At 40.0% G+C, this 22,544-nt stretch overlaps 1 protein-coding gene across 1 annotated transcript in view; it reads left to right on the top strand.

The window, feature by feature from the left end:
* Window positions 1-1,674, top strand: part of bmp7b (bone morphogenetic protein 7b) — a 58,992-nt gene extending 57,318 nt beyond the window's left edge. Inside the window, exon 7 of the mRNA XM_039669955.2 lies at window positions 1,143-1,674. Within this exon, the coding sequence (XP_039525889.1) occupies window positions 1,143-1,292 (150 nt within the window). The 3' untranslated portion in view covers window positions 1,293-1,674. The remainder of the gene's footprint in view (window positions 1-1,142) is intronic.
* Window positions 1,675-22,544: the final 20,870 nt, after the last annotated feature.

The raw sequence follows: 22,544 nt of genomic DNA, 5'->3' as shown, positions 1-22,544 counted from the left end.
CCCTCAGTTACACATATGATGTTTGTCAATTTAAAAGATAATTCTGAAAGTCAAAAACGTCGCAGTTTGTCATACAACAGAAGAGTAACATTTAGTTTTATGTGAAAATCGCTCTGTGAACTACATCTCCCGGGAAGCGAAACGAGATCCGCTGCTCGTGTGTGTGTGCAGTCTGGTACAAAACACTCAGGTAGGACGGCGTAACGTTAACTCACGATTATAACGTAAGACTGTAGAAACAATGACAGACAGCCTCAGTAAAGTTAGCTTCATTCATTGAGAGAAAATGTGCGCCTTTGGGGTTTGTAGTCTTTGTAATTACGTATTTTCACAGTCTTTTACCTCAACGGGTTTACATCAAACTGCGACTTTCTTTACTTTAAAATCTATCTTTTAAATTGACAAACATCATATGTGTAATTCAGGGCACAATTCAAACGAGATCAAAATATTTGTTATCTCTCGCCATTGACTACCGTTCAATATTTTTCTGAAATAAGGTCCCATGGTTGTCGACCGGAAGGGGAGGGTCTTGGGCTCTCTATATGTCATATAGTTCAATGTTGCTTGCAGTTCTGATGTTGCTAGGCAACCACAGACAGCCTGCAGTAACTCAGGCATACAATGTCCGATCTGCCCCAAACTTCACATGTTTGATAAGAGTCCTGTTCTGAACACATGACCATGCTCATATTTGGTTATATCAATAGCGCCACCTGCTGGTATCAAGAAGTGTGGCAAATACAAATACTTTGACATAGTCCTCCTATATTTATTATCATTACATACTGCCCACCGTGCTCTGTCTTCCTAAAACCGCCGGGTGGTGGCGGCACAGGTGAGAGGGCCCTTTTCATCGCTGCTTGCAGCTTTAATTGTAGTTGTAATTACACAGAGACGATAACAGTATTATTTTCAAGAACTTGCACTTTGAAACCCCATTTTCAAAAGTTTGTGTTTTTATACCCCCCAAATGTGACTGTTGTGTTGGTACTTGAACAGCCAAAACGCATAAACGTCCCCTAAAGTTGCCATTCCTAAAACTACCAACGAGTCAATAAAACCAAAAAAGTGTCAATTTTTAACCTTGCATCTAGCAATACAATAACTTGTTTGTTTTGACCGTATTTTTCTTTTCTCAGGTTCACTTCATCAACCCCGAAACGGTTCCAAAACCATGTTGCGCCCCCACACAACTCCACGCAATCTCCGTCCTGTATTTTGACGACAGCTCCAATGTCATCCTGAAGAAATACCGCAACATGGTGGTCAGAGCGTGTGGCTGCCACTAGAGTCCCATTATACACACACACACACACACACACACACACAGTATAGACAATACACAGACATTCACACATCTGACTGGTCCGCATTTGTTATAAAAAAGGAGCAACCATATGAAGATCTCAGGCCAATCCCAGGATTTTTTTTTTACCATGGACAATGTGCTAAGTTTTCTTATATGTACAACAGTTAATGTTTTAAATATGGTATAAAAAAGGAAATTACCAGAAAAGACACAAACACCAACATTTGTATGCACACATATACATGCTCACATGTACACACTTTTATATGATACTTGTGCTTTCTACTGTGTAAATAGTTTTTCAACAAAAGAAACAAAAGTGTATTTATTTTCCTGGTCTTCCAACATGGAGTCTAAACATCCTTGTCTTCTGGTCTGTTTTTAATGTGTCCTCCACACTGTTTAAAAAAAGAATTTTTTTGGACCATAACACTTTTTATATATATGAAGAGTTCAGATGCAAAAGCCTCTAAATGCCATTTGAAATTTTCTTCTTTAATGATGATTTTTATCAAACTTGTATATTTAAGTTCAGTAATTTCACTTAAATGGCAATGATAATTACCTATTAATTGTTATTTAAGTTAAATTAATGAAATAAAATATACAAGTTTGATAAAAATCATCATTAAATAAGAAAATTTCAAATGGCATTTAGAGGCTTTTGCATCTGAACTCTTCATATATAAATGTTGATTAATTCAATACAAGTCATAAAATTACAACATGTGGGATTACCAGCTGCCATATAAAGTTATACCACAGATACAATAATACATCAGTGTAATGTATGCAACAAATAGCATTCATTTTCATATTTTGGGGATTTTTAGGATTTTATTCATGGATTTGCCAAACTATGCTAGTTTCTTCACCCTTGTGAAAAAGAAGCGTACACTTAAAGTGTACTTCAAGTACACTTATTTGTTGACTAAAAAAAGCACATGTAAAGTATTTTATTAAAATTGTAACCATAGTGTGTTATTAGATATTACATTTAAAGTTAATGGATTTTAAATGTATTCAATTTCAACTTAATCACGAATTAAAGGAGTAGTTCACTTAAAAAAAAAAAAAAAAGTTTTGCTGATAATTTACTCACCCCCATGTCATCCAAGATGTCCTTGTCTTTCTTTCTTCAGTCGAAAAGAAATTAAGGTTTTTGATGAAAACATTCCAGGATTTTTCTCCATATAATTGACTTCAATGGGAACCAAACTATTCAAGGTCCAGATGAGAGTTTCAATGCAAACTGTTCAAAGGGCTTTAAACGTTAAAATTAGCGTTCGTGACTCTCCTGTTCGAACTCGTTCATCAAAATGAACAAATCTTTTTTCGAGTCATGACTCAATAAGACCCTTATTCATCGTCTGGTGTCGTTTAAAGCCCTTTGAAGCTGCACTGAAACTCTCATTTGGACCTTGAACCGTTTGGTTCCCATTAAAGTCCATTATATGGAGAAAATCGTGGAATGCCATCCATCCATCCATCTTCTTCCGCTTCATCCGGGGCCGGGTCGCGGGGGCAGCAGTCTAAGCAGAGATGCCCAGACTTCCCTCTCCCTAGACACTTCCTCCAGCTCTTCTGGGGGGACACCGAGGCGTTCCCAGGCCAGCCGGGAGACATAGTCTTTCCAGCGTGTCCTAGGTCTTCCCCGGGGCCTCCGCCCAGTGGGACGTGCCCGGAACACCTCCCCAGGGAGGCGTCCAGGAGGCATCCGGAACAGATGATGAAGGGATCGCCCAGCCACCCTGCGGAGAAAGCTCATTTCGGCCGCCTGTATCCGGGATCTTGTCCTTTCGGTCATGACCCAAAGCTCATGACCATAGGTGAGAGTAGGAACGTAGATTGACCGGTAAATCGAGAGCTTTGCCTTACGGCTCAGCTCCTTCTTCACCACAGCAGACCGGTACATCGACCGCATTGCTGCAGAAGCTGCACCGATCCGTCTGTCAATCTCCCGTTCCATCCTTCCCTCACTCGTGAACAAAACCCCAAGATACTTAAACTCCTCCACTTGAGGAAGGATTTCTCCACCAACCTGAAGTGAGCAAGCCACCCTTTTCCGACTGAGGACCATGGCCTCGGATTTGGAGGTGCTGATTCTCATCCCAGCTGCTTCACACTCGGCTGCAAACCTCGCCAGTGCATGCTGAAGGTCAAGGTGTGAAGGGGCCAACACGACAACATCATCCGCAAAAAGCAGAGACGAAATCGTGCTGTCCCCAAACCTGACACCCTCCGGCCCCTGGCTGCGCCTAGAAATTCTGTCCATAAAAATTATGAACAGAACCAGCGACAAAGGGCAGCCCTGCCAGAGTCCAACATGCACTGGGAAGATGTCTGACTTATTACCGGAAATGCGAACCAAGCTCCTGCTTCGGTCATACAGGGACTGGACAGCCCTTAGCAAAGGACCCCGGACCCCATATTCCCGGAGCACCCTCCACAGGCCGCCTCGGGGGACACAGTCGAATGCCCTCTCCAAATCCACAAAACACATGTGGACTGGTTGGGCAAACTCCCATGAACCCTCCAGCACCCTGTAGAGAGTATAGAGCTGGTCCAGTGTTCCACGGCCCGAACCACACTGTTCCTCCTGAATCCGAGGTTCCACTATCGGCCGTATTCTCCTCTCCAGTACCCTGGCATAGACTTTCCCAGGGAGGCTGAGAAGTGTGATCCCCCTGTAGTTGGAACACACCCTCCGGTCCCCCTTCTTAAAAAGAGGAACCACCACCCCGGTCTGCCATCCCAGAGGCACTGTCCCCGACCGCCACGAGATGCTGCAGAGGCGTGTCAACCAAGACAGCCCCACAACATCCAGAGACTTGAGGTATTCAGGGAGTTTCTTGACTACCTCGGTGACCTCAGCTAGGGTGATGGATGAGTCCACCTCTGAGCCCTCAGCCTCTGCTTCCTCAATGGAAGACGTGGCGGCGGGATTGAGGAGATCCTCGAAGTATTCCTTCCACCGCCCGATGACATCCCCAGTTGAGGTCAACAACCGCCCACCCCTACTGTAAACAGCATTGGTGGGGGACTGTTTCCCCCTCCTGAGGCGCCGGACAGTTTGCCAGAATCTCTTCGAGGCCAACCGATAGTCCTTCTCCATGGCCTCACCGAACTCCTCCCAGGCCCGAGTTTTTGCCTCCGCAACCACCCGGGCCGCAGTCCGCTTGGCCTGCCGGTACCTGTCAGCTGCCTCCGGAGTCCCACGAGCCAACCAGCCCCGATAGGACTCCTTCTTCAGCTTGACGGCATCCTTTACTTCCGGTGTCCACCACCGGGTTCGAGGATTGCCGCCTCGGCAGGCACCGGAGACCTTACGGCCACAGCTCCGAGCAGCCGCTTCGACAATGGAGGTGGAGAACATGGTCCACTCAGACTCAATATCTCCAGACTCCCTCGGAATCTGGTCGTAGCTCTGCCGGAGGTGAGAGTTGAAGATCTCTCTGACAGGAGATTCGGCCAAACGTTCCCAGCAAACCCTTGCAGTACGCTTGGGTCTGCCAAGTCTGTCCAGCCTCCTCCCCCACCATCGGATCCAACTCACCACCAGGTGGTGATCAGTTGACAGCTCCGCCCCTCTCTTCACCCGAGTGTCCAAGACATACGGCCGCAGGTCAGATGAAACGATCACAAAGTCGATCATCGACCTACGACCTAGGGTGTCCTGGTGCCACGTGCTCTGGTGGACACCCTTATGCTTGAACATGGTGTTCATTATGGACAAACTGTAACTAGCACAGAAGTCCAATAACTGAACACCACTCGGGTTCAGGTCGGGGGGGCCGTTCCTCCCAATCACGCCCCTCCAGGTGTCACTGTCGTTGCCCACGTGAGCGTTGAAGTCCCCCAGTAGAACGACGGAGTCCCCAGTTGGAGCACTTTCCAGCACTTCCCCCAGAGACCCCAAGAAGGCCGGGTACTCTGCACTGCCGTTCGGCCCGTAGGCACAAACGACAGTGAGAGACCTGTCCCCGACCCGTAGGCGCAGGGAAACGACCCTCTCGTTCACCGGGGTAAACTCCAACACATGGCGGCTGAGCCAGCGAGGTGACGTTCCACGTCCCTAAGGCTAGTTTCTGTGTCCAGGGATCGGGTCGCCGAGGCCCCTGCCTTCGACTGCCGCCCGATCCTCTCTGCACCGGCCCCTTACGGCTCCTCCTGCAGGTGGTGAGCCCACGGGAAGGCGGCCCCACGTCGCTCCTTCGGGCTGAGCCCGGCCGGACCCCGTGGGGAGAGGGCCTTAAATGTACTGTTCTCATAAGGGGGTTGTTGAACCGCTCTTAGTCTGACCCGTCACCTAGGACCTGTTTGCCTTGGGAGACCCTACCAGGGGCATATAGCCCCAGACAACATAGCTCCTAGGGTCATTCGGGTACTCAAACCCCTCCACCACGTTAAGGTGGCAGTTCAAGGAGGGGTTTTTTCATCAAAAACCTTAATTTCTTTTCAACTGAAGAAAGAAAGACGTGGACATCTTGGATGACATGGGGGTGAATAAATTATCAGCTAAAAATTTTAACAAGAGTTAACAACACCTTTAAGATGAGCAACACTTTTTGCCAAGCAAATTACACATACTATATATTTAAATATATGACTCAAGATAGAAGTGACATATTTCAGTTTACCATAAATGCTTGTCAGTACATCCAGCAGAAACTTTAACCATATTTCAAAGAAAATAAGTAATTATGAAATTACATAAGAGGGTAACTAAGTGGGTCAAAAAAAAACCTCTAAATTTGCATATAATTGAAATTAAGTGCCCTGAAATCTTTACATTCAGTTCACTTAAATATATATATATTTTTTTGTAATAAATACTTTTTTCAAAAGAATGACACTTTTTTTTCTTTTTCACAAGGACGATGTTTTGAATGATAAACAGTTTGTAAGTGTAATTTGTTAGACAGGTCCAAAATTAATTTTTTGCCAAGCCAACAACAAGTGAAATATGAAAATGGCATAATTACCTTGATATAATAAGAGGATTTTGTTGATTCCTTCACAGCCTTTCAAGGCTCACCTGGAACCTGTCATTTTATTTTCCCTTTTGTTGAAGACACAGAACATTCCCTTCTCCACCCCCCATTTATAAATGGCATTTATGAGGAGCATGTGAGGTGAGGATATCATTCCAGACTCTGATAGTGTTTTACTACAGGCATGGCCCAATAAATAAGTTTGAATAAACACAGGCGGTCCTCTCAGTACAGCGAGCACCTCATACCCCGGCAGTGACCCCGAGACCCACGGCCTCCGCAGGACACGCACACACAACATCTCTCAGTTTACTCTCCTCTCGCTTTCCTTTGACGAAAAAAACCCGAAGGAATGCTAATGGCATTTCTATCCATATATAATTTGCACTGACCGTTATAGGATAAACACCACTCCTTTAAAAATATCTTAGAATCAAATAAGGTCCGGTTGGATAAACTGAAATCTTACTTTAGTCCAGTTGGTCAACAGGTGGTGTACAAATGCTAAAGAAAAGTGAAACACGGGTTTACTTCATATTGTGACAGGCAAAATAATGTTTTCATCAACTTACAGGTTATAAAGTTTATTGTAGCTTTATTCAATGCTATGTGGGCTCTCAGGGTTATTTGGTCAAAATCGCATGTCATAAAATGACAGTATTGGCTGTGATACTGCAAATTTGCGTGCAGCACTATGTTCACAAGTTATGTGGGCGGAGTTATGAGGTTCGACAGTTTGAGGATCCAATGGAGATATGAGGTTTAGTCACAAGCTCTTTTAATACTTTTCATTGGTTATGTGTTTACCAGACACACAGATATAAGTAAAGGCTGACCAATAGTTTATGAAAAAAGCAGTAATTAAAATGTTATTAATTAATAAAAGAGTTTTCTTAGAGTTTTAGAGCATTAGAGTTAAATAATAATAATAATAATAAATATTTGTGAAATAATTGTAATTATTTTTTATGTAATATGCATCTGAATTGTAATTGCCATTGTAATTGGTCCCCCTGAATATACGAGTATAGGCATGTGCCTAAATATCAATGCATAAATCCAGCATAATAGTAATGCTTTATCTGTAACCACGCTTTGAACACAACTGAATTGAATATGGGGGGAAATGAGAGCTAAAGTGCTGCATTTGCATGCAGGATGTTTTGTGCTAATGACAAATTAGCATAATCTTGCTCCAGCAGCGCTTTAGTGTTGTGCTGATAGCAGATTATACTCAGTGTGCTGTGACTGAAGGATTCATAAGCATGTGTGAGAGGGAAAAAAGTTTGTAATGTTAAATGAAAAAAAGTAAAACTACAGTAAAACATGTTAATTGGTTTACATGTGGTGAAAATCTATGTTATACAATGAAAATAAAATATTTTAATATTATACAGTAATTCACCATATAGAAATAAATACAAACGAGGAGTAATTCACTAATGAGTTTGCCAATGTAACGTTAAAGGGGTTTGTTGTTGTGGGAAGAAGGAGGCGGGAATCAGCGAACATTTAAACATTTTAATAGTAAAATGAACAAATACAAAACGAAAGTATAAGCCAACAGCCCCTCATTGACGACTGATGTCCGCACACAACATAAAATCAAGCCTGTTTCTCTCTCGATCTGCCGTTTATGCTCCCGCTCCTCTGTGAGAGATGCGAGACCGGTCGGTGCGTCTCTTGTCTTTCATTATCACTCACGCCACCGGCCTCGCGCCGTCCTCTCGCGCCGCTCTCACGTCCCTCGTCCTGCTCGCCACAGCCAACTAATTAGAAATTTTGTGTGAAATGAATTTCAAACTCTGGTGACAGCTAACGTTAGCCTTGTTGACGAAAGAATGATTTCTCTGATGTACGCTGTTCCGGATTAGTGGGTGTGGCTTGCAGAGCTGTGCAATGTGGTGCATTGTGGGAGTTGTAGTCTTTCATACAAATGCGCCCTTTTCTCGGTCAAGAGGGCACCAAATTCAAAAATTCTTTTACATTTCGACTACATACAGTATATGATCCACTTTCAATAAATATTAATGTTGAAATGGGTGAAATGCTCCTTTAAGTCATATTCAGAGATGCAAATGTCACAAATACTAAAAAAATATAGTTGGTGTTGTCAAAAAGACGCAGTTGTGCGATTTAAAGTTACAGTTACTTTTTATCACTTTTTACTCTGAGGCAGAAACACTGGCTTCCATAGTCATAACCCAGAGAGAGTGAAAACACCTAATGAATAGAGAGCGATGGACACACTGAGGCTGTTACAGGAGAGTCTCCAAACCAACACCTTTATCAGCACAGCCTCTCTGCCCCGTCCCGTCCCGCTCACCTTCTCTCTCCCTCTCTCCAACATCCTGTTTATAGCGGAGGCTGTTTCAGATTAGCGCTAGCTCCGTGCCACCCGCAGACATCCAAATGCAGACCATGTGTGTGTGCGCGAGGTCACGGGGCACACTCCCCACTTTCTCTTTCTCTGAGGCCAGGGGCACAAGCCTGGCCTCTTCTTTCCTCTCATGTATCCCGCTCTCCAGCGCAGCCCTCCTCTGCTCTCCGCAACTTGGGGTCAGAGGTTAATGGGGTGGTAATGTGGGACTAAGAGGGAAAATCTCTACGTCAACCCCCAGAAACCATTAACATCACAGTCTCGCAACCACTGTCATCTTTCAGCATGGCTAACCTGGACTTCCTCTTGGTGTCATGTTGTTTTATGACCTCCTTTTCTTTAAACCCATGGGTCTCCTGCTCGCTCACAAACCTGATGAGGAGAATGAAAAATGGTGAGTATTTATTTCCACCTCAGGACTGATCCTTGACCTATACAAGTCCAAGGAAAGATGCACACAATTTACAATTGAAGAGAACTTTAAGCCCATACATAAAAGTACAATATGTTGAGGCTGCTAGTGTGTGCTGCTGCGCTATGGCTAACATGTTCTGTTGCTGCGTTCGAGTCATCTCGTATAGATCGTAATTACGAGTTCAACACATTTGAACGCCACCACAATGTCGTAAATACCAGTGGGGAGCTCGGGATTTTCTTTAAGCCCCGATCTGTACGAGTTGGAGGCGTGTCAGTGAGAAACATGGGGGAATCAATGGATGCAACGTCTGTAGTTGACGGTATATTTTAATTGAATTTCAATGTTTACTCATTGACACTGTAAGGCTTTTTCATTTATAAAGCAAGCTCTCTGTACAAAATATGATATCTTGTAATATACAAATTACACCTAATGATAGAGTTTACATTGGCTTCATAAGCTAATAAAAAACATAAAAAGAAAAACACACCTGATGCACATTCTTTGTTCTTCTCTTTCTATTAGCAAAGTTAACAAACCTTGCTGTATTTTCGTATGATTAATTAAAAGGTACACCGCCATTTTGCTCCGACGAAACTGACTGGAACGCACCTCACGTCGTAAACAGGACTGCCCCCCTCTTACGTACAGTACAAACAGGAGGACTTGAACGCAGCATGTGCGTTTGTTAGCACATTGCTAGGTGGTTGTTAGAGTAATTTTAAAGGAGTAGTTCACTTAAAAAAAAAAAAAAGTTTTGCTGATAATTTACTCACCCCCATGTCATCCAACATGTTATGTCATTCTTTCTTAAGTCGAAAAGAAATTTAGGTTTTTGATGAAAACATTCCAGGATTTTTCTCCATATAATGGACTTCAGCGGGAAGCAAACGGTCAAGGTCCAAAAGACAGTTTCAGTGCAAACTGTTCAAATGGCTTTACGATTCCAGACGATGAATAAGGCTTTTATCAAGCGAAACGATCGCTCATTTAATAAATAAATAACAACGTTTAAGTTTTATAAGCACAAATGCTCGCCTTGCTCTGTTCTGTGATGAGCGTTTGTGACTCTCCTGAAAATCGTTTATCAAAATGAACGAATCTTTTTTCGTGTCATTTGGTTCATTCAACGAACAAAATGAACGAGTTGACTCGGGAAAAGGTTCGTTCCCCAGATAGCAAACTGACATTAAATCAACGTGGAAATATGACATCGAAACAACGTTGATCTGACATAGTTTTGCTCATCGAATTAACGTTGAACCAACGTCAGACGCGTCATTCTTTCAAAACTAACGGAAAATCAACTTGAAATCAACGCGTTGTTTCAACGTTATGAAAGCAAACCAATTTTCGATTTCATTTAGCTTTGAAGAATGCCGCGTCTGACGTTGGTTCAACGTTAATTCGATGAGCAAATCAACGTTGTTTCAATGTCATGAGAGACGTCGTTTCCACGTTGATTCAATGTCAGTTTGCTGTCATTTTGATGAACGAGTTCGAACAGGAGAGTCACTGTCTTTTGGACCTTGAACCTTTTGATTCCCATTGAAGTCCATTATATGGAGAAAAATCCTGGAATGTTTTCATCAAAAACCTTAATTCCTTTTCGACTGAAGAAAGAATGACATGGACATGTTGGATGACATGGGGGTGAGTAAATTATCAGCAAAAGTTTTTTTTTTTAAAGTGAACTACTACTGTTAATTACATACAAGGTAAAAAAAGATCCAGTTTCTCTCATATACTGCTGTTGTGCTCACTGTGTGAAGAGTTTTCAAAAAGTGACCTGAGCATCAAGAAAAGTGTCTTAGCTAGCGAATGTAAAAACCCGTAACCACAAAGGACACAAGCAAGCCGACCGCAGTAGCTCAGCTCACAGTGTGCTGACATTTTTAATATCTTCATCTCCCAGGGATAGCAAAGTGTCCAATGGCTGCACACTTCAGGATCTCAGCACATGCAGTAGGTCATCCAGGTTGGTATATTGTCTATCTACTGTATCATGAATACTGAGCATTAGCCATCCAATGGGCTTTATGCACAGCTGCACTACTTCCTGAACTTCAGCCAGCTCCTTGTTTCCTGTCTGCCATTATTGGCCAAATTGATTAATTCAGGTGTGTCTGATTATTGTTGCCATGACTACTGAGGTCAGGTACACCTGAATTAATCAATTTGGCCAATAATGGCAGACAGGAAACAAGGAGCTGGCTGAAGTTCAGGAAGTAGTGCAGCTGGGCATAAAGCCCATTCATTTGCCATACCTAATTTTGCATATTAAGACTGGTTATATTTCTTTTGTCCAATAAAAATTTGCGTTTCCAACTTGAAATTACGGCATTTGCAATTTACTAGGCCTACATTTCCATAGTTAGAAACATTGTCCTAAAAAGTATGTAATCAAACTGCTAATATTTGGCAAGGTTCTCTCAAAGTTATGAACAAACGTCCTTCCAATAACAGTAATAGAACAGTTGTTCAATGTTATGGTCTTTAAAAATGTTAGCACAAAAGCATTTTTATGCATACATGGAACTATTTCTCCTGAAAATGTTTAGTTAGGGCGTTCATGTTCAACATTCAGCACATTCAGAAATAATGTTTTCATAACTGTATAGCAACGTTAGAAAAACGTTCTCAGAACATATTTTAGTTAACTTGTTTAGTTAACCAGCCAAATCTTTTCACAAGGCCACATTACCAACAATTCTGTGTATGGAGAGGTCAATGCTGCCCTCTAGTGGTCAACACGCCTCACTGCATGTCTTTATGCTCCTATTCTTTACTGAAGATACAAAAATATCTAGTTTAAAACTTTAAATAAGTCAATAGAAAAATAAATAACAGAAAAGACTGTATAAGATGTCAAAAAAATTGTTTCAAATACACTAAAAATATGTAACCATCAAATAAAAAGTAATATCATAATTCATCTAAACCATAAATTCTTCACTTAAAGTGGTGCTTTCAAATTATTGTTTGTAAGAATTGCATTGTTAATGTATTTGAGCAACTTAGAACCGGACAAATGAGCATCATCATGATTCAAAATCAGTTACAGTGTGTTCCTTCCTACTGCTGTTTAATCTCCTCCCAAAGTCACTCTATCCTGTGTCCTGTGTCTCTCTCTCCCTCCCTCTCAGTCCATCCATCTCTCTCTCTATCCCTTCTTCTCACACCCGCTGCAGTCTTTCCTCCGCCGACATCAGGAACGATGCAAGACTGTTTGCTCAGGTACAGTTTTCAACCTAATCTCTCATCTCTCCAACAGCTGCATGCCCCTTCTGTATCCCGGGATCTCGAGCATCCCTTCTCCTACTGGGACCGGCTCGCCGCTGGTCAGTGTGTGTGTGTGTGTGTGTGTGTGTGTGTGTGTGATCTGTGGCCTTGAGGAATAACTAATGTCTTGGAGTTAAGACACTTTCCGTTAATTGCATTTACTTCTCTGATCTGAGTTCACGTCTTAAGTCTCTTGTAACTTTATGAAGACTTGTGGAATTCTGAGGGAATTGATATTCATAATATCGAAATATGCATTACTCCATAATATTATGTTCTCTTTGCATGTGAGAAGTTTGAACAGTTAATTTTGCATGAATGTTTACATTATTATTCTATTTACGTTATTTATAATTATTTCAAGATAATGAATGCCATTATAAGATGCACGATATATTGTATCAATAATGATACTGGGCAATATTTTATTATTTATTATTAAAATATCGAATATCATCTAATATAGTGTCTAATATTATCTAATATCTAATATATCTAATATTAAAATATTAGATAATATCTACTTATATTATTATTATTAATAATAATAGGAGTAGAAGTAGTACTGCATTTTTTTAAAGTCTGTTGTTAATCTTATTGTATTAAATGTAATACTAAACAGTTCAACCTTTTAATGCTGGGTACTGGATATTATTATATTAATATATGGAAATATTTTTTTTATTATAGATTTATTTCATCTAAGATTCCAGATAAGATATACAGTATAATATATATATATATATATATATATATATATATATATACAGTGTATATATATATGAAGGGTTCAGATGCAAAAGCCTCTAAATGCCATTTGAAATTTTTTTTTTCTTCTTTAATGTTGATTTTTTATCAAACTTGTATATTAAAGTTCAGTGATTTCACTTAAATGGCAATGATAATTACCTATTACTTGTTATTATTGTTTTATTGTTTTCACTATTGTTTTATGTCTGATCTCATGACATTTCACACTTTTTTCATACATATTTTACAATAATTCATACGAATTTGTACGAGTGCGGTCGTAATATTTAGATTCCTCATAACATGCATACGAATCGCTGTGAGATCGGATTGATCTACACACAGTATTTACCTCAATTACATCAGAAGTTACTGTAATTAAATTACAGATAAATGAAGAGTAATCCCTTACTTTACATTTTCAAGGGAAAAGTAATTAAATTACAGTAACTAATTACTTAGTAATTAGTTACACCCAACACTGCTCATAAATGTAAGTACACATTGATGGCCTAATACACAAAACGAGCGGTTTGTGTGAGAAAACGAACAGTATTTACATCGTTTTTACCTCTTGTAACCACAGCCACGTCCAAGTGATCTGAAGGCACGGGCGCTTCGGTCTGCGCTTGCGCCGGAAGTGATCTCTCGCGCCACTGAATCCGACGTCTCTGAGGAACCGGGTTGTAGAGTGTTCCACAAAACCTTGACAACCCGCTTCCACTGGATAAACCTGGACTCTCCATCCTCGCTGTTCTGCTTCAGTGGCCAGATGAGCATACCGCAGTTTCTTCCTCTCATATGCCTCATCTACCGCATCCTCCCATGGCACTGTTCACTCTATCAGTTGAACAATGCGTGTTGGTCGCAATATCTGGTCGAAGGTTAGTGGTGGCAATCTCAGGTGGAAAAATAAGCCGTTGATCAAGATCAGCCAGCATCTTCCAGTCGCTTTCAGCTTCCAGTTGTTCAAGAATTGGTGTCAACACCTTTTCTTGGTGGTTGCTCGCCTGGGCGGAGGAATATTGTCTTCTGCGTGTAATGTTTTGCAGGCGGCAACTTATTGGTCACACTACTTATTGGCCACACTACGCTTGCCTTCCAATGCTAAAGCCAAACATCGCAGTACTTGGTCATGGCGCCAAGTAAACCGACCTTGGCTAAGAGCCACCTTACATCCTGTCACAATGTGTCTTAATGTAGCAGGTGAAGAACACAAGGGACAAGAGGGATCCTCTCCTATCCAGAGGTTTGGGTTCTGCGGTGATGGGAGGACATCATATGTTGACCTTATAAGAAAACTGATCCTACTCTCTTCCATTGACCAAAGGTCTTGCCAGCCCAACTTGCATTGTTCCACACTCTCCCATCTCATCCACTCTCCCTGCTTGGGAGACAAGAACGGTTTGACCTAAAAATATCAAAATTGAAACTACTGCGGAAACAAAGACACCTGCATCTTGGATGCCCTTGTGGTAAGCTAAAACATACCAAACATTAATTTCAAAAAGAACTATCCCTCTAAAGAAAATGAAATATGTTATTAGAAGGTGTAATGTGCTTATGTATCATGAAATAAAGGCACAATGTAAATAAGTCTTACTTAGGCTTAATATTCTTTCAAAAAAGATTTATGACCTTATGATCTGGTCATGTTTTTGTGAGATCTCTTTTGCTCATCGAGGCTGCATTTGTTTGCTATTACAAAGTGTATGCTACACTAAAAAAAAAAAAAAAAAAAAAAATATCCATTCATTCTTAACCAAGGACAGCATCTTACAGGCTATAGCCTACATCCTTATCTTGTTATTGTGTTTTTGTTCACTGCAAAGATGTGTATTTTTTGTGTTATTTCGATTTCTCAGTCCCTCATGTATCCTGTCTCAGGACACACATGATCCCAGTGAGGGATGAGGATGCAGAGTCTCAGAGGAAGGCCAAATCACGGCAGGCCAGACAGACTCGACGTGCTACACAGGTATGATTTATGGACACTGTTGTCCTCGCAAAACACATGGGGCAAAATATGGTACTTCTGTATCATTTCATTAGAATTGCATATTGCCTGATATGAGAGTCAGTAAGCAGTTCATTTGCAGTCATCAAGTTACCACAAAATAAACCAGGACAGGACCCCAATGCGAAGCTTAAATTAAAGCTAGCTTTCTCTATCTATTTACAATGTACTGAATACTGGTGAACACTGCAACGATGTTATTTATTATTTTTGGTTGCAACCCTAGTTCTTTTTTATATGGGCCGGCTAACTGAAAAAAATGATATAGTCCCAGGCCATATAAAAATGTAGGCTAACATTTAGGCTATTTTAAGTTCTTACTCGTCCAGTTCTTCGTAGGCTACTGTATTTCTTACCGATTTGTTGTTCTCTTCTGACCGATGAGAGAGAGAGAGAGAGAGAGAGAGAGAGAGAGAGAGAGAGAGAGAGAGAGAGAGAGAGAGAGAGAGAGAGAAGGCCAAATCCATCATATTAGGACACAAATAATACAATTTCATGATCTTTTCCTAACACATGACTTTTAATATTGTTTGTTTGTTGTTATTGTAATGTTTCTAGGCTTAAATATTAATTATACCAATTATAATGTTCATTTTAATGTTCATATTATTAAACATTATAATACATTTTTATTGTTAATATTTACGTTTTTTTAGACACTACTTTCTGCTATTTTCCATCTTATTCGGAGACAATTTTTTTTTTTTTAAATCATGACTTTTTCATTTTTTATTATTATTTTAATGTTTGTAGGCCTATATATGATTTGCATTAATTTAATTTTTATTTTTAAAGACTTAATTTATTCATGCTTGTGTTAATGTTAATTATCATACATCATTTTTTTACATTTACATTGTTAATTTGAATGTTTATATATATGTTTATATATATATATATAATTTGATTTTTTATTATACATTATTGCCTACTTTATTAATGTAAATTAAATTGAATATTAATATATCGATATTGATACATTTATTTAGCATTTTTTTGTTGAATTTAATGTTTGTATATGTATACACTCATTATTAATATATGTAATGATGATTATTTACTTATTTACTTATTTTACTTTTTATGTTAATGTAAATGACAAATATGATACAACAGGCTTTTAGTTAATTATCATTGAATTTCTTATATATATATATATATATATATATATATATATATATACACACTGTAAAAAATATTGTAGGTTTAACTTAAAAAAGTAAGTAACCTGGTTGGCTTAAAAATTTTAAGTTCGTTGAACTGGAAAAGGTGAGTTAATACAATGAAGGAGATTAATTTAATCATCAGAAACTCAAAATAATAAGTTATCTCAACTAAATAAATTATTATAAAGTTGACTTGACAAAAGAAAAAATGTTGTGATTACTACACTTTAAAAAAATATTGTTGGTTTAACTTAAAGGAGCATTTCACCCATTGTAACATTAATCTTTATTGAAAGTGGATCATATACGTATGTAGTCGAAATGTAAAATATTTTTTTTAATTTGGTGCCCTCTTGACCGAGAAAAGACAGAAAATAACCAAGGGGCGCCTTTGTGTTAAAAAACTACAGTTCCCAGAATTCCCCAACATTGCACAGCTCCGCAAGCCACACCCACTAAACCACCCACCCACCGGAACAGCGCAAACAGAGACGCAAACACACTCTTCCGTCTACAACGCTAACATTAGCTGTTATCAGAGTAAGAGTTTGAAATTCATTTCAAACAAAATGTCTAGTTAGTGGCTGTGGCGAGCAGGACGATCGAGGGCGAGGGATGTAAGAGCGCTGGTGCGTTTGTGCGTTTCTCACGAAGGAGCGAATGCATAAAATGGGGAGCGACGACGGCAGATCGAGAGAGAAACAGGCCTGATTTTATGTTTATTTGTTTCTGTTGTGTGTAACGCTGGCTCACTTTCGTTTTGTATTTGTTCATTTTACTATTAAAATGTTTAAATGTTCGCCAGTTCATGCCTCTTTCTTCCCACAACAAACCCAGTTCATGTTACATTTGTAAACACATTAGTGAATTACTCCGCGTTTGTATTTATTTCTGTATGGTGAATTAATGCATGATCTGAATCTGATCATGTTCTGAAGGCGAAACTATCATAACACAAACGTCCGTGTGCTCGTCTGAAATTCTCTGCAGCAGACGGACTCTGTGTCCGTAGGCCGTGACACGCAGCGAGAGTACTGGCAACAGCAGGCCGCCGAGCTCGACCCAGTCCGGGCGTCTCGACCGACAGCCAGGCGTCTCCTGCTCCTTCATCAGCCTCAGCTGCACTAAACTATACTGCAGCTCGTAAAGATAGCCACGAACATCGGATTCGAGCAGCAGACTTTCAAAACCCTCCTCTTCCATATCATGTTTAGTTTCTTCCATCGTTATCATAACTTCATATCTCCACAGGGCTTGTTAGCTTAGCTTCCAAACAAGATGGCGGAAATTGATTTCAGTCTCTGCAAGTGAAGTCCCACCCACTGATCTGTAATAGGCCTGTGGGTGAGTGGGTGCCACACCCTTGAATAATAATGAGCTTATCATTGTAGTCTGTTGACATTTCAATGAAATGTGACTTCCTGCTTATCGTGACGCAAAATGACGATTTTTACGTCACGATAAGCAAGAAAAAAAAAACACTTATGCTGCGTCCCAATTCGCTTACTTATACTACGTCCTAAAAGTATGTACTCTTTTTGTGAGGAAAAAGTACATACTTTTGAGTGTGTAGCAAAAGAGTATGCAAGCTTTGGGACACTATCACGTCATCTTTAACGGACAGCTCTGTCGCGTGCTGCGTGCATCCTGTCACCGTAAACTGCCCTGTTAATCATCTTGTCACAGTTAAAATCCTCCATTCTATCTAATTTTATTTCCTACCGTTTCGGAGAGCACGTTCATCTGTCAGTTGTGGGTCTTTCATGCTCTCCTCGTGTTTGCAATTTGAATGATGATGCGTTTAAAACGTAATGGCTAAATGTGTCTTTACAAAAGTTCACATTGTTGCTGCAAATGCAATAATGTGGACAATATTGGATAAATTCATTTTCGTCAGGTTAGATACTGATAATTAATCACTCAAAGCTCTTTATCTATACCTCTCTACACAACCGTGGGGACTCGTGCGTCCTCCGTATCGACTACGTGTCTGTAGTTTTTTTTAACACTTTTTACTCGTGTTTGTAGTTCTAACCAAATCCTCGTCCAACGCGCAATGGTTTGTGGGCAATATCAGCCGTTAGAGTGTGCATCGATCTACACTTCGGATTCAGACCGGAAAAAGTAGACCATCCGGCTATCTTTGAAACACTCATTTCAACATACTACGATTTGGGAGGTACTAATTCTATTTTCGAATACTATTTAGGACGGATAGTATGCGAATTGGGACGCAGCATTAAATCCTTATTTCTCCCATCTCAGGGGAAAGTAAGGGAATAAACCACGACCATTCAAAAATATGACTGGGTTTCTAAAGATACAAATGGGTGAAGTGACCCTTTAAAAAAGTAAGTAACCTGGGTTGCTTTAAAATTTTAAGTTGATTGAACTGGAAAAAGTGAGTTAATATAATGAATGAGATTCATTTAATCATCAGAAACTCAAAATGATATGTTATCTGAACTAAATAAATTATTTAAGTTGATTTGACAAAAGAAAAAATGTTGTGATTACTACACTGTAAAAAAATATTGTTGGTTTAACTTAAACCCTGGGTTGCCTTAAATTTTAAGTTGATTGAACTGGAAAAAGTGAGTTAATACAATGAAGGAGATTAATTTAATCATCAGAAACTCAAAATAAGAAGTTATCTCAACTAAATAAATTATTATAAAGTTGATTTGACAAAAGAAAATATGTTGTGATAACAAATCTTGAAAATATTTTTACAGTGCATATATATATATTTATATATATATATATATATATATGCGCTCCCATGTTCAAACGATATACACGTCTGTCTCATGTTGAAACACTCATAAAAAGTGTTCATTCATAGGTTTTCTCATTTTCTCAATTGATTTCTGTTCAGAGTGACCCTGGCTATTACTGTCTTTATTATCAAATCATTTTATAGTTTTGGAGAAAAGTGCAGGCAAACCCAGCCCAATTATCAAAGTGCATTATAGCACTTAAACCATGCCCCATGTTCAAACACTCATAAAAAGTATTCCTTCATAGGTTTGCTCATTCTCTCAAGTGATTTCTGTACAGAGGGACCCTGGCTATTACTGTATGTATTATTAAGTCATTTTACTGTATAGTTTTGGAGAAAAGTACAGGCAAACTCAGCCCAATCATTAAAGTGTGTTCTACCACTTAAACCACGTCCCATGTTCAAACACTCATAAAAAGTGTTCCTTCATAGGTTTGCTTATTCACTCAACTGATTCCTGTTCAGAGGGACCCTGGCTATTACTGTCTTTATTATTAAGTCATTTTACTGTATAGTTTTGGAGAAAAGTGCAGGCAAACTCACCCGAATCATCAGTGTGTTCTACCACTTAAACCATGTCCCATGTTCAAACACTCATAAAAAGTGTTCTTTTATAGGTTTGCTCATTTTCTCAACTGATTCCTGTTCAGAGGGACCCTGGCTATTACTGCATGTATTATTAAGTCATTTTACTGTATAGTTTTGGAGAAAAGTTCAGGCAAACTCAGCCCAATCATCAAAGTGATTCTAGCACTTAAACCAAGTCCAATGTTCAAACACTCTTATAAAGTATTCCTTCATAGGTTTGCTCATTCTCTCAATTGATTTCTGTACAGAGGGACCCTGGCTATTACTGTATGTATTATCAAGTCATTTTACTGTATAGTTTTGGAGAAAAGTACAGGCAAACTCAGCCCAATCTTTAAAGTGTGTTCTACCACTTAAACCACATCCCATGTTCAAACACTCATAAAAAGTGTTACTTCGTAGGTTTGCTCATTTTCTCAACTGATTCCTGGTCAGAGGGACCCTGGCTATTAATGTATGTATTATCAAGTCATTTTACTGTATATTTTTGGAGAAAAGTACAGGCAAACTTACCCCAAAGTGCATCAAAAAGTGCGTTCTAGCACTTAAACCGCATCCCATGTTCAAACAGTCATAAAGTGTTCCTTCATAGGTTTCCAAAACTATAGACCTAATGCACCAGAGAAACGTGGGCGCCATTTTCTTTAGAATATTGTCTTTGAACTTCCGGTTTTGCGGTCACTCTGTATATTTCTATGGCATCGCTGTCGAGGAGTAATTAGCTGGTGAAGTGGATTTACTTATTGTAGAGTTACCAAAAGATATCATGAGCATTGTAATGTTTATCCTAAGCACTGTAAAGCAGATGTCTTAACAAATGTTGACCAGGAATTTTTTTTTACGAGCAGTTCATTCATACGCTGTGAAAATACGCAGACAGGGCACGACGCTGAAAAGGGGCGGGGCTACATAAGGTCTATACAGTAAAATGACTTGACAATACAGTAATAGCCAGGGTCCCTCTGAACAGGACTCAGTTGAGAAAATGAGCAAACCTATGAAGGAACACTTTTTAAGAGTGTTTTAACATGGGACGTGGTTTAATGAAAACCAATAGGTCGTTATGGCAGAGGCGATTCCGTGTATAATAGGTCAACACGGGTATCTCTCCACTGGAGGGTGTTAATGCAAACGTGTAGGCCTAAGTTTCACGTTTGAGGGGGTTAAACCGTGACATCTACACGTTTTCCGAAGTCAAATTAATCCTTTTTTTTACCTTGAAAATAATAAATGTTTTTTACATTTTAAATAATAGACCATTTCAGTGATTGTCAATAAAACAAAATTAAATTTTTCTTGGTTTATTGAAAACCAATAGGTCGTTATGGTAAGTGTAAGTTTCAGTTTAGGTGTAAGTTTTTAGTTTGAGGGGGCTAAAACATGACATCTACATGTTTTCCAAAGTGGACCAACGTGATTATTTCACGTCTTGTCTTGATACCGGAGGGCTGTTTCACAAAACCAAGATAGCGGATTAAGCCGGGATTTTCCAGTTATCCTGGCTGAATTAATCCAGGACTCGGTTTCAGGAAAGCAGTAGCACATAAATTACCATGGCGATTTATTCTGTGCAGCTAGCCTGGTCCAGACCAGGCTAACAGCCAGGCTTAGTCAATCCTCGTGAAACCAATGTTTTTTGTCAGTTATTCCGTTTTGTCATCTATGTTTATGGTTTTGTTAAACCGTGACATCTACCCGTTTTCCAAAGTGGACCAACGTGATTATTTCACGTCTTGTCGTGATACCGGGTTGGGCACTTGAAGTTACAGGAGTTTCTACTCATTGCTAAGCAACGTAACTAGGTCGAGTATTTAAAAGGTTATGGTTAACAAGGTTAATGCGTCTTAACGTCGAAGTAATAAGTTGTTTTAGCGTACCTTTTGCTCAAACGAGGAGCTGGGGGACGCCGGAAAAATAGACATTTTACTCATTAAGCTGCTTCATTAAAAACGTGACATTTAGACGTTTTCTTCGGCGTGGATCAAGGTAAATGAATCCTTTTCACCTTGAAAATAATAAATGTTTTTTTTTTGCATTTTAAATAATAGACCACTTTTCAGTGATCGTCAATAGAACAAAATTACATTTTTCTTGGTTTAATGAAAACCAATAGGTCGTTATGGTAAGTTTAAAAGTTTCACATTTGTGGGGGTGAAACAGTGACGTCCAAACATTTTCCAAAGTGGACCAACGTGATTAGACTTGTTGGCTGGAGAAATGTTGTTTGGCCACTTTGTTTGATATAATCACAACAATTTAACGTAAGCAAGAATGGGATTTGAACTCAGGTCTTCTTGATTTAAGCCCAACGCTTTATCAACTGAGCCACTGAGTCTGACTTCAAGGGTTTATTGGAAGGTTTTTATTGCAGGTTTGGTTCTCTTACGAGAGGTTCTCTCGTATTGCGTAAGCTAGCTTACGCTACGGGAAAGATTCATCTTTGCTGAGAAGTTGAAGCCAAAAAATTATTCCATAATTTTGTAATCATTGTCAACGCAGTCTCTTCTGAGGCAGACCATGAGCGGGCTAGCTAGCGGCTCATTGGTTCGCTCAGAGAGAATGCACGAACCTATGGGAGAGCGGCGCTGAGTCCGCGGCCAATGAGCGGCCGGCATCGAAGAAGAACTAACGCGCCTCCTTTCACAGGCCGTTAGCCGCCTGGGTCTCGAGTGGTCTCCTCCCCCTGAGCAACCACCGAACCGCATGGATGGGAAGTTCCTGCACCGGCGCCCGGCCCCCGCCTGCAGCCGCGCTGCACCATTCCTGCCTGAGTTACACAATGAGCTCACGAAATCCTGGAATGCTCCTCTTTCGGCTCGTAATCGCTCCGATGTGTCCGCTTCGCTGCGCTCAGT

This window comes from Pimephales promelas, chromosome 20 (genome assembly GCF_988280905.1).
Source record: "Pimephales promelas chromosome 20, fPimPro1.hap1.1, whole genome shotgun sequence".
Lineage (NCBI taxonomy): Eukaryota > Metazoa > Chordata > Actinopteri > Cypriniformes > Leuciscidae > Pimephales > Pimephales promelas.
The sequence above is the reverse complement of the archived record's forward strand: the minus strand, read 5'-3'. Positions and strand labels throughout refer to the sequence as shown.